The sequence below is a fragment of the Papio anubis genome, chromosome 1 (assembly GCF_008728515.1).
Source record: "Papio anubis isolate 15944 chromosome 1, Panubis1.0, whole genome shotgun sequence".
Lineage (NCBI taxonomy): Eukaryota > Metazoa > Chordata > Mammalia > Primates > Cercopithecidae > Papio > Papio anubis.
In genome coordinates this window covers 216,097,643-216,110,688 of record NC_044976.1, presented here as the reverse complement: position 1 = coordinate 216,110,688, position 13,046 = coordinate 216,097,643, and the positions used below count along the sequence as shown (strand labels likewise).

Here is a 13,046-nt window from a genome sequence, read left to right as displayed (position 1 = left end):
TTTAAATTTAGTGATGTGGGGAAAAATAATTTGGGAAAAGGATGTTGATCAATTGTAGGCTTTGGAAATACTTGTCAATAGATGATTGAAATATACAGGAGAAATGCTACAGACCTTTGATACATCCCTGACAAGACCCTTGTGCATCTTCAACACAGCTGAGTAGGGAGGGGCTGAAGATAAAGGTTACCAAAACTCAAAGAACTGCTCTGGAGGAGATATCTGGCAAACTAGACAACAGAAATTTATCCAGCCGAACAGCTTTCAGGCAGAAGCAAAAACTGAAATTCCAAAAGTTCCTATTATCCCCTCAAATACGAGTTACTGGGGAAAGACAGTTCTAAAAAGGCCACGTGATTATCAGTGTGTAACTAGTCAAATGTTGAAATGGAGGAAAACGTTTTATAAGGTGGGCAAGACAACAGGAGCACTCTGCTCCTTCTTCACAATTTAGACCTAAAAAGGTAAAATTAGACCACAGGGGCTCTCCCTTTACGGTCGACTTGATTATTGGCATGAAAAAAGGCAGATAATGGTAACTTTTTTGGCATTACAGCTAAGATTTGAATATGGGTATAGGCTTTGTGTTGTTAACTTCCTGCACCAGAGATTTAGTTAAAATATACAGGAGAATGAATACCTGATTAAGTGCTTTACCATTAGCCCTAATTTTTTAAAAAACTATTTTTAACATTGTGGAAAAATATATACCACATGAAACTGCCCTTAACTCTTGGTAGTATTCAATTCAGTAGCATTCATTACAATCAAAATGTGCACCATCACCACCATCTATTGCCAACATTTTTCATCGCCCCAAATGGAAACTCTGTGCCCATTAAGCAATATTAAATAATTTCGTTAAGCAAAAAGTAAGAAAAAAAAAATAGTCTGTAGAGAATTAACCGCAAATGGCAACCAAGCTGTCTGGTTAAAATAAGAGAATGAACAGTAAGCCAAGTGCTTTACTATTCTATCTAATTTTAGCAAGAAAAAAATTAAAAAGAAAAGTCCTTGTTTATAGAGAATTGACTATAAACGGCAATAAAGGGAGCTAGTAATATAACAGTTATAATTACCTTAGAAAGCTTTTCACAGTCTTCTATTTTCACATATATTTTATTGTCCACTTTGGCTTTGTTACTTTTTCATTTTCCCCCTTATTTTTTTTTCCAATGATAATGCTGATTCAGAATACAATGAGTAGAAATGGGACTTAAGAGTGAACTTGGGGGTAAAAATGGTGAAGAAAAGGAAAGGCAGCTCGTATCCAAATTTTCAGAGAAGAAAACAGGCTTACAGAGGTAAAAAGTAACTCCAAGAAGCTGTTAACTAACTGGTGGGATTGTACTGGAACTAAGGCAATCAAATTCTGCTCTACCATCCAGGCCACCTTGGTGAGGGTGCTGTAGTTTGGATATGGCTTTTATCTTTTCTTTTTCCAAACTTTGAAAAATGGTCATTTTTCCTTAATCTTTTTTTTCAACTTAATATAAGGTTAAAAATTAATCCAGTATCTCTTCCATTTTAAAACGTTCCGTCCATTCTTTAGACTGTTTTAAAAGATTTTAAAAATATATTAACAAGAGGAGGAAACAGTAAGTACATATCATATTTTATCTGCTAGATGTATGAGAAGAAAAATGAGACTTCCTTATTAGAATGTGACTATTCTTGTCTTGATTCCAATTTCTGGAACTGCCACGTATCAGTCAGGACTATAAAAAATGGATATATACGATAAGGCTCACTCTAGCTGGAGGCATGCAATAGAACATCTTGTAGTATGAACATTATAATGATTAAAAGTCATTTTATTCAATACACACAAATGTAAAAACTACTAATAATTAAAAACCTATGTGAACCAGAATTTTCCCTCATGTTTGAGACAAGAGAAAACTTACAAAAACAAGGCAATATTTAATACATATATGTTTTTTAAATGCCATTTTACTTTTAATTGTACTTCATCTCTGATTTACCTCTGCAATCTCTATCCTTTTGGCAAGATCATCAAGAGAAAGACAGCTCTCATCAGAAGGCAGATTCTCCTGCAGACTATAGGATGCTTCTTCAGGAGAGAGATCTTGAAGGAGATCAGAGTCGTCGTCTTGGTTATCTTCGTAGGAAAGGGAATCTTCAGTATCTTTTAAACATCCTTCTAAAAGGCTGTTCAAATAGTCTTCTGTTTCTCTGTTGAGTTGCTCATCTTTCTCTCCCTTTTCCTCTGGGGCCATACACACCTCTGGAAGCAGTGTGCCTAGGTCAGATATTTGATTATTTCCACAGAGCACATTCTCAGAGCCGTCTGAGTCAGCCAGCGCCTGTGGTGATTTTCCATTACTGTCCGTAAGATCAGGCTGCTGCAGCTCATTTAATTCATTGTTCGCAAGTTGGTCTGTGGGCAACGCCTCAGAAGCATCCCGAAGTGGCAAACGGAGTTCTTTTCTCTGAGCCAGTGAATATTTACCCTCAGAAATCAATGCAGGAAGTATACAGTCACAGCCTGGTAAAATCAATGTCTCCGTCGCTGACTCGCTGGAAGGCAACACTTTAGGGTCTTCAGCATTGCCCTCTATTCTGGCCACATCCTGGCAGGCCTCTGTCTGAGCCACCTGCAAGCCACTGTCATCCTCACAAGCATCCTCAGAAGAGTCTGGCCCAGACGGGCTCCCTGCTGTCTCGGAGGACTGGGTGTGGAGCGGTAACGTGGCTTCAGTGCGGCAGAGCAGCTCCTCCGTGTGGTCCTTTCCTGCAGTTACCGAAAGGCTTGGGGCATCCGCCTGCTGGTCCATCTGATGACAGCAGGGACTGCTCCCCACGGGCTCCTCTTTACGTTGGCTGTCTTTATCTGGCTCTGTGCCAAGACAAGTTTTACTCTCTAAAGATGAAGAAAAATAAATTGTTAAAAATTCAAAAAACACTTTGTATGGGAAGGAAAAGAAGGGACTTATGAATATGTGTAATACAACAATATTCTAACCCTTTCAAATGGAAATTCTATCTGTTGCATTATAGTGTCTTTAGGTAGAGGAAATACCTAAAATATTTAGTAAATAATCCTTATACAGAACAGGGATTATTCAAAAGCATGTGAATATGACTAAATCATTTAGTCCTCATTATAATCAAAAAAGTCATTTTCAAAGATTTAAAAGCTATTCTGAACTTTATTAGCCTTTTACATTAAAATGAAGTTAGAAAAATTATTTTCAGCACATTTAAGACATGGTGTATTGGGCCGGGTGCTGTGGTTCACGCCTGTAATCCCAGCACTTTGGGAGGCTGAGGTGGGCGGATCACCTGAGGTCGGGAGTTTGAAACCAGACTGACCAACATGCAGAAACCCCGTTTCTACTAAAAATACAAAATTAGCTGGGTGTGGTGGCACATGCCTGTAATCCCAGCTACTCAGGAGGCTGAGGCAGGAAAATTGCTTGAACCCGGGAGGCGGAGGTTGCGGTGAGCCGAGATCGCGCCATTGCACTCCAGCCTGGGCAACAAGAGCAAAACTGTCTTAAAAAACAACCAGACAAAGAAAAGTAGTATTGGTCTGGTTTACTAAGATTAAAGGAACAAAACTCAGTTCTGTTAAAATGTACAATTTGACCATAATACCACTAATAAATGTGTTTGCAAATTACTTGCAACTTTTTTTTTTTTTTTTTGAGATGGAGTCTCACTCTGTCTCCCAGACTGGAGTGCAGTGATGTGATCTCGGCTCACTGCAAGCTCCGCCTCCCGGGTTCACGCCAGTCTCCTGCCTCAGCCTCCCCAGTAGCTGGGACCACAGGCGCCCGCCACTACGCCTGGTTAATTTTTGGGTATTTTTAGTAGAGATGGGGTTTCACCGTGTTGGCCAGGATGGTTTCAACCTCCTGACCTCCTGATCCACCCGCCTCGGCCTCCCAAAGTGCTGGGATTACAGGCGTGAGCCACCGCGCCCGCCCGGCCTACTTGTATCTTCACTGTGTTTGCAATTGTTAGTTATAAATTTTGTGAGACGGAGTCTCGCTCTGTCGCCCGGGCTGGAGTGCAGTGGCCGGATCTCAGCTCACTGCAAGCTCCGCCTCCCGGGTTCACGCCATTCTCCTACCCCAGCCTCCCAAGTAACTGGGACTACAGGCGCCCGCCATCTCGCCCGGCTAGTTTTTTGTATTTTTTAGTAGAGACGGGGTTTCACCGTGTTCGCCAGGATGGTCTCGATATTCTGACCTCGTGATCCACCCGCCTCGGCCTCCCAAAGTGCTGGGATTACAGGCGTGAGCCACCGCGCCCGCCCGGCCTACTTGTAACTTCTTAAAGGGAGGTAGCAAAGGGTAGCAATAAAAAGGATACGTTTTTGCAACAAGTAGAAATGGGTTTGAATTTTGACATCTCTTTCAATTTCTACTTTAAGTAAAACCAACTTATTTTTCTTTCACTTTAAAATGAAAGTTAAAAACCTCCGTGTGAACAATGAAGGAGCAGTGCATGGATGGGTAGATAACAGAGAAGCTTGCTCATTCTCGCTTTATTGGTACACTTAGCATTCATAACTATTTTAGAAGTTTTAACCTTTTTATACTAATATGCTGTTTAACTTAAATAAATAATGAGCCAAAGGTGAAAATAAAAGAGAAAACATGATGATAATTTTATTCCATTTGTTTTTTTATTTACTGATACTTTTTCTTTTTTTTTTTTCTTTCCTTTTCACCCTGGACTCCAAAAACATACTGATACTTTACTACTAATTACCAACTGACAATTGAGGCCCACACCATATCAAGCAAAAGGCATTCCTGAAACGTCGGCTTCAGATTTCAGAGCATCTGGTGCTGAGGCTGCCACCTCAACTCTGGGTTGCTGAGAGGTAGCTATTCAGTAGAGTTCATAGCACCTCCCCTGACACCCTGACTCAAATTATCAGATGCGGATCAGGAGAAGGAAGAAGTGGTCACCTTTGGGAGAACACAGCCTTCCTTCTCTCTCCCCACCCCAAAGAATCACTAAGTTTATGAGGCTGCAAGAAAACACAGGCACATTTCACTTTCCTTTGGTTGTCTGCTTTGCCACTGGCCTTGCTGGTCTGCCCCTCCCTCTGTTAAAATGGGGGAAGGTTAGAGCAGTGAGGGCCACAGCCAAGGGGAAAGGGGGCCAAGCCGCTCCTCCACGATTCCAGGTACCCAAAGGTTCAGAAGATGTCCCTTGAAACATGTCCACAGGATTCAGAGGCTAAATAAGACTGGGAACCACAGTCCCACAGGCACTGTGAAAGCACAGGGCAGAGAGAACCCCCACATCAGAGGAATGGGGTGCGTTGCTTCCAGCTGAGGGTCAGTTACCTAAAGGCTGCAAATATCTAGGGGAGCAGCTTGGGGGTAACCTCCTCCGTAGCTGCTCCTGCTGGAGCCACCACACGACCTGGGTTCAGTCATAAGCACCAATCCAGCGAACTCCAACCAGGAGCAGACTGTGTTCCCAGCCCTGGCAACTGGAGGGCGGGGAAGAGCTTTGAGTACAATGAGATTTAAGTGTGAAAATCAAGTTCAGGATTGAATAGGGCTAAGCTCTAAATAATCAAAATGAGACTATTTAATAGCTTATTAGTAAGTGACTGAAAAGGTACAGAATCAGTCTGAGGTGCCATTCTATGAGTTGGAGGTGGGGTAGTGGACGGCCGCTATGTCACGAAGTACAACCGCTTAAAGTATGGTATCTAATGAACTGAGATATCACTTAAGTGATAAGCAATAAAGACAATCTATGGGTACAATGTATTATTTACAAAATAGCCTGAAAATGGCTGCTTCATCCCATTATTTAGAAATACTACAGAAAATATGGGGAAAAAAACTCCACCATAATTTTGGAAAAGCCAAGATTTCCAAACTACATTCGGAGAGTCACCCACATTGTCGACATTTCTCTTTAAAACATTGTTTGGTGAAACTTGGGCAACATTTCTTTCCCGAGAATTTAGTCCATACTCCCTCACAGGGTTATTCCTGGGACATCTGGATTGTTGAAGCCTTTGATAAGCCATACAATGCACTTAGCAGAAGCAGGCTGCATTCAATTAGAAATGGGAAGACCCGGCCAGGCGTGGTGGCTCACGCCTGTAATCCCAGCACTTTGGGAGGCTGAGGCGGGTGGATCATGAGGTCAGGAGATCGAGACCATCCTGGCTAACATGGTGAAACCCCATCTCTACTAAAAATACAAAAAATTAGCCGGGCGTGGTGGCGGGTGCCTGTAGTCCCAGTGAACCCGGGAGGCGGAGCTTGCAGTGAGCGGAGATTGCCCCACTGCACTTCAGCCTGGGCGACAGAGCAAGACTCCGTCTCAAAAAAAAAAAAAAAAAAAAAAAAAAAAGAAATGGGAAGACCCAGGTTCTAGCTGTGAATCAAAGCACCAAGCAAGTGACTAAACTTGGTACCTCAGTTTCCCCATCTGTACCACATGAATCAAAGCAGAGGCCAAGTTGAAGGAGGTGCTGGGCAGCAACCATGCTAAGTAAGTCTCAAACTCAAATGCACAGCCTGTAATAGCACTTTTCTCAATGTGCTCAACACAGAGACACGTTCACACTGGGCAGCTTTGTGATATTTTTCCTCCTTTAAGATTGTTATGAAGCTCATTTTATGGTGATTTCTGATATAAAAATGACTGGATAAGGAAAGACAGGAAGAACAGAGTCTAGCAGGACTGACCCAAGGCAACATTCCTAGCTTGTCTCAGAAGTGAAAAGGAGATAAAGTAAGATTTGAAAGAATAAAAATATACTTTGTAAAGAGTAAAAGGCTGGCCCGGGCATGGTGGCTCATGCCTGTAATTCCAGGACTTTGTGGGACCGAGGTGAGAGGACCGCTTGAGCTCAGGACTTCCAGACAAGCCTGAGCAACACAGTGAGACCTGCATATCCACAAAAATATTTAAAAATTAACTGGATGCCGTGGCGTGTGCCTATAATCTCAGGTACTGGGGAGGCTGAGGCGGGAGGATTACTTGAGCCCAGGAGCTCGCTGCAGTGAGCCGTGATGGTGCCACTGCACTCCAGCCTGGGCAACAGTGTGAGACCCTGTCTCAAAAAAAAGGGGGGGAGGGCAAAAGGCTAATCATGACATCATCATCATCATCATCATCATCACCACATCACTTCAGGGCAACTCATCCAAAACACCTGACACTTCCTCTTCAGTATCAGGGCTCTCAGACCCAGTAACATAAAACCTGGAAATATACATTAATAGTAAAATTAGATGTCAAGGGGAAAAAACCCTAAAACATATTCATTTATTTTTATTTTCTAAAGCTTTTATAATGAGCAACATGCCAAACATTTAGAAGAAAGCCTCTTAAAATCTTCTGATATAAGGGCACAAGGCGGTAGGAAATCATCATCAATGCTTTAGAAATACATACACAAACTAAAGTATATCATATGTTAGTAAACAGAAAAGGGGAGAAATTAAATTGCTATGAATTATCAAGATACAGAGTTTTAAATATCTAAATTGACAGAACAAATTTCTGGTAAAGTGCATACAATAACTGTTGGTTTTTAAACAGAAAACAATGTATGAATGTACCAACGCCAGTTCTATTTCAGAGCATTTTGTACCATCTTTGCTTATTCTGTTAGATATATATATAACCACCTACTGAAAACATAAGAATTTTATGTTTTTATAAGAACTTAGATTTTATGGTATCTACTACCAGAAGTCTAAAATGTGGAGCTAAACAATATAAAAATTCTTGTTTTGCTATTTTTCTAGGAGAGGTATAGGTACAAAAATGTAAGTGCAAAAAAAAAAAAAGAAAAGATCCTTCACAGCAAATCAGAGGTAACACTTGTAAAATATCAGAGGAGGCAGGTATCTTTCCCGTTGCTCCCTAGCTTAAGTTAAAACATACCTGACTCTTTGGTGGCAGCTCCTCTTTCCTTTGGATCTTCAGACACTCGTAACTGCGTAGAGCATTTCCCTTCCTGGGACTTCTCCACAGCTGCTATCTAAAAAGTTTAAAACGAGAAAACCCAACTTTTGGGAAAACTGTTGTGTTAAACTAGGAAGCTGAAAATAACTTGGGAAAGGTTTCTTTATTTTCCAAAATAGTCCATACAACAGACATATGACACAAACATTTTTCCTAGAAATATTTTCAAAAGAAACAATTTCTTACCTTATGTTTGGATAAAAGAGGACTGTAGAAAAAAAGAAAGAAAAAAGAATTAAAAAAAAAAATTACAGCAGCAATACGCTTCCAAACAAATGTCACTGAAATGGCTATAAAAAAATACAGCTTCTCTGGATTCTAATATTAGCACAGAACATTTCCACGGCTGAAACATTACCACTGGCTCACATAGTTCAAAGTGCAGCTATATCATGTGTTAATCTCCTTAGATGGCCAATTAAACTGGAAACCCCCAAAGAAGCTACCAACGCTGCACTCCAAAAGAAAAAAAAAAAAAAAAAAGAATGCTAACCTTATGCTAATAAATAAAGACGATTTCACATACACATATTTAAAAAAATTCAGTTTATGTCATTTTAGTCTAAAATAGATTATGGTTGAAGATAATTTTGTTGGAATTCTCCATGGAAACAGATAAAAAGTATAAATATTAAACGTTAGGGAATACCCAAGATAACAGAATGTACATATCCATTAAAGGCACACACAAAAATGCTCATCGCCACTTTATTCATAATATTCACAAAACAAGAAACATCCCAAACGTCTACTAATGATAGAATGAATAAATTGCTGCATAGTCATCCAAGAAATCTGTACTGCAATAAAACAGAGCAAACCACTGTTACATGCAACAACATGGAATAAGACATACTGATGGGTGCAAGAATCTAGACCTAAAAATCTATATTCTGCATGATCCCATTTATATACAATTACAGGACAAGCAAATATATTGTTATATAGAGTCCAGACAGTGGTTACTATTGGGGGTGGGTACGAAGTTGGCAGGTGCATGAGGGAGCCTTCTGAGGGGCTGGAATGTTCCGTATCTTGTACCTTGCTCAGACTGGTAGTCACATAGACATATGTTTATGCAAAAACTCATCAAGCTTGTACACTTTATGTATAACTTGAAAATATTTTTAAATATTCAAAAATTTAAGAGTAATGACATGGGGGGAATTCTCTAAATTTTGAAGCATAAAGACACCATGCTGATGTCATGTTCAATAAATATTTGTAAGTGAGTTCTTTACCTGCTGCATGAACTACGCGACAATCACCTGGCACTGCCTCACTATTAACAGACAGAGCTTTAGTCTACTCTTATTGATTCTGAGAGAAAAGGAGAAAAAGTTATCCACAGAATGGAAAGTCTTTTAGCCTTTGTATGGAGAATTCATGTTCTAAATTCCAGAAATTTGCACTAGTGTAAACACTACTGTGTCCCTTTGTCCTCAGAAATCTGGATCTCCGAATAAGGATGTTTTTTTAAAAAGTAAATGCCTTATTATTATTATTCTTTAGTTTAAAAAATCCAGCTCCTTGATACAATTCAAGCAACTGAAAATTACCTGGTAAACGCAGTTTTCCTTTCGCAAGATTTTGGTTAGATACTATATTCTATTAGCTTTCCAGCATCAGACTACTCTTAAAAATGTCATGTTTTTACTGTAACACAGAAACATTAGCGAGTAGAATCAAAAGCCCTAATACACAGTTCTGTCCATCTGAACTGCTCATCTCTTAATCAAAAAGAGATCAAAATCAGAAGTTATATTTTAAAATATCTAATCAGAAGAATCTTTTGAACCTACATAAAGTTGACCTTTTATTGAGTTCAGGGTAAGAAACTCAACAAAAACTGAGAAAGGAACCTATAAATGAAAGATTCTCCCCGGGGCCTGAAAGCCAGGGGGGGAGATGAATAACTCCTCCCTTCTCAGGCCCAGTCCCAAGGCCAAGGCCACTTGTGTGACAAGTGCCCGTCAGCAAGATAACAGAAGCAGGGAGAGGGCTGGTCGGAAGATACCTACCCCTGAGGATGGATAGAGGCCATCCAGGTACCACGTAGCAGTTACATCAGACAGGGACACCTCCTGTTTACAGGAGACCGTAAAACCCCGGCCCCATCCTCACGTGGGGCTGACGCCATTTTAGGCCTCAGCCCGTCTGCACCCAGGGGCTCATAAAAACAGCGTGTTGCTCCACATGTCCTTGTACTGTTTCTTGGTGCAGTCTCGGGATTCGAACCACTACTAGAGCCTTGCACCTGATGCTGAAACCCGGGCCCTTGCTCGCAACCTCTGTACCTTATTCCTAGAACTGTCCACTCTCCTTCAATATGTTGATGATACGCTCCTGTGTAGCCTCTCTCAAAAAGACTGCAACGTCCATACTATCTCTCTTTTCAATTTCCTGGCAGAGTGGGGGTATTGGGTCTCCCCTAAGAAAGCACAAATATGCACCCCTCAGTCACCTTCCTTGGCCTAGCTCTTACCCTGCAAACCCGAGGGCTCACACCGACCGCATATCCCTCCTCCAGTCCCTCCTACCTCCGCAAACTAAGCAAGAAATTCTCTCTTTTCTAGGACTAGTGGGCTATTTTAGGCTCTGGGTTCCCTCCTTCGCTCTACTTGCCAAACCGTTACACTAAGCTGCTAAAGGCCCTCTCCATGAGCCTTTAAACCCTGCACAGCCTACTACCCAACCCTTCCATCTACTCCAGAAGGCTCTCACCTCAGCCCCCGTCCTCACTCTCCCAGACCTCACCAAACCTTTCTCCCTCTATCTCAACGAACGGCGTGGAGTTGCACTACGTGTTCTAACCCAGTCTAAGGGACTCGCCCTCCGATTGTTGCCTACCTCTCTAAACAGCTCGAAACTACAGTTCTTGGACGGCTTGCCTGTCTCCAAGCACTGGTGGCAGCTGCTGTCCTCACCTGTGAAAGTCTAAAACTATCCTTCATGCCAACCTAACAGTTTATTCAACCCATAACATCAAAGATGTGCTAGCTCACCGCAGTGTACTAAGTCTCATGTCTGCCCCACGGCTCCTCCGACTGTATGCTCTATTCATAGAAACCCCCCAAATCATCGGGCTAACCAGCTCCCAACTAAACCCGGCCACACTCTTACCTGAAGCCACTACCTCCCAAGACCCTGCACACTTCTGTGGACACTGTTCAAACCTTTCTTATACTTTTTCCAAACCTCACAGATCAACCCCTTCCAGACGCCTCCTTTACTTGGTTTGCAGCTGGCAGCTCCTTCCTACTTACCAAGGACGCCGACATGCCGGCTATGCTATAGTGTCACCCGCCCACACTAGTGAAGCCAATCCGCTCCCCAAGGCACCACCTCCCAAAAGGCTGAACTCATCGTCCTCACTCGAGCTCTCACTCTAGCAGCCGGACAACAGATCAATATATATTCAGATTCTCGTTATGTGTTCCACACAGCGCACTCACACTGGTCCATCTGGAAAGAAAGAGGTTTCCTAACTGCAAACAACACTCCTGTCATACACGGCTCTCCCATGAGCAAGCTCCTTCGGGCTGCCAGGTGCCCGCAGAAAGCTGCCATCATTCGCTGCAGGGGCCCCCAAACCCCAGGCGATCCTGTATCGGCTGGAAATGCACTAGCAGATCCGGTGGCCAAACAAGGAGCCCCACAACCGTGCAAGGCCAGTTTCTGTGCCTGTCCTTGTTCTTTCCTCTTACTCCTCAGAAGAAAAGGAGTACTTGCAGGCCCAGAACCTCCAACAGCAAGGACCGTGGTACATCAAGGAGGGGTGCTTCATTCTTCCTCACGCTCCAACAACGCCGATCCTCCAAAGCCTCCACAACTCTTTCCAGGTCAGCTACAAATCTCTCTTGCAACATCTCCGCCCTATTCTCACTTGTCCTCACCTTTCCAGCCGTGTTCGAGAGATCACCCAGTCCTGCTCTATCTGCCACTCAGTGTCACCCCAGGGCTCCCTCTGGCCGCCGCCTTTCTCTCACCACCAAGCCCAGGGTGAAGAACCTGGGCAAGACTGGCAGGTAGATGCACTCACATGCCACCTGATAAACGGCTCCGCTACCTTCTGGTCTTTGTCAGTACTTTCTCCGGGTGGGCAGAAGCGTTCCCAACAACTTCAGAAGCTGCAAATGTCATCATACAAACTCTCATGGTGCATATAATTCCCCGTTTCGGACTCCCAATATCCATCCAGTCGGATGATGGGCCTGCCTTCATCAGCCAAATTACCCAAGGCGTCTCTACATCCTTAGGAATGAAACGGGTTCTCCATACCCCTTACAGGCCTCAATCTTCAGGCAAAGTTGAAAAGGTTGGCCGGGCGCGGTGGCTCAAGCCTGTAATCCCAGCACTTTGGGAGGCCGAGACGGGCGGATCACGAGGTCAGGAGATCAAGACCATCCTGGCTAACACGGTGAAACCCCGTCTCTACTAAAATACAAAAAAAATTAGCCGGGCGAGGTGGCAGGCGCCTGTACTCCCAGCTACTCGGGAGGCTGAGGCAGGAGAATGGCGTGAACCCGGGAGGCGGAGCTTGCAGTGAGCTGAGATCCGGCCACTGCACTCCAGCCTGGGCAACAGAGCCAGACTCCGTCTCAAAAAAAAAAAAAAAAAAAGGAAAGGTCAACTCTGTCCTTAAAGCCCAACTCACCAAGCTGGCTCTAGAAACCCGCCAGTCGTGGACGAGAAATCTCCCTTTCGCCCTCATGAGACTTCGTGCAACACCAAAAGCACCCTCTTTTTATAGTTCCTTTGGAATCATGTATGGACGAGCTTTTGTCTCAGGGCCTCCACCCTTACCAGACTCTGAGCCACTCCGGAATTACCTCCCCTCCTTAATCCATACAAAGACTTTCATTCGTGAAGCAGCCAACGAGGCCACGCCTCTCCCTGCCGACACCTCCTTGTCCTCTCAACATAACTGTCTTGCAGGCACCGACGTGTTTATCAGCCAACCCGACCCTCACAAAAAGCTACAACCGAAGTGGACAGGCCCCTACACGGTGATACTCAGCATGCCAACAGCAGTGAGAGTCCAAGGACTCCCCGACTGG

The 13,046-nt window shown here is 43.2% G+C and overlaps 1 protein-coding gene across 2 annotated transcripts in view; it reads right to left on the bottom strand.

The window, feature by feature from the left end:
• Positions 1-12,361, bottom strand: part of LOC116268617 (consortin) — a 32,213-nt gene extending 19,852 nt beyond the window's left edge. The window contains exons 1-3 of one of the 2 annotated variants that reach the window (XM_031660166.1): positions 8,173-12,361; positions 7,906-8,002; positions 1,986-2,884 (exon numbers count right to left, since the gene is read on the bottom strand). In XM_031660166.1, coding sequence (XP_031516026.1) covers positions 1,986-2,798 — 813 coding nt within the window. In that variant the 5' untranslated portion in view covers positions 2,799-2,884; positions 7,906-8,002; positions 8,173-12,361. The remainder of the gene's footprint in view (positions 1-1,985; positions 2,885-7,905; positions 8,003-8,172) is intronic. The other variant, XM_031660161.1, reaches the window with a different exon arrangement.
• Positions 12,362-13,046: the final 685 nt, after the last annotated feature.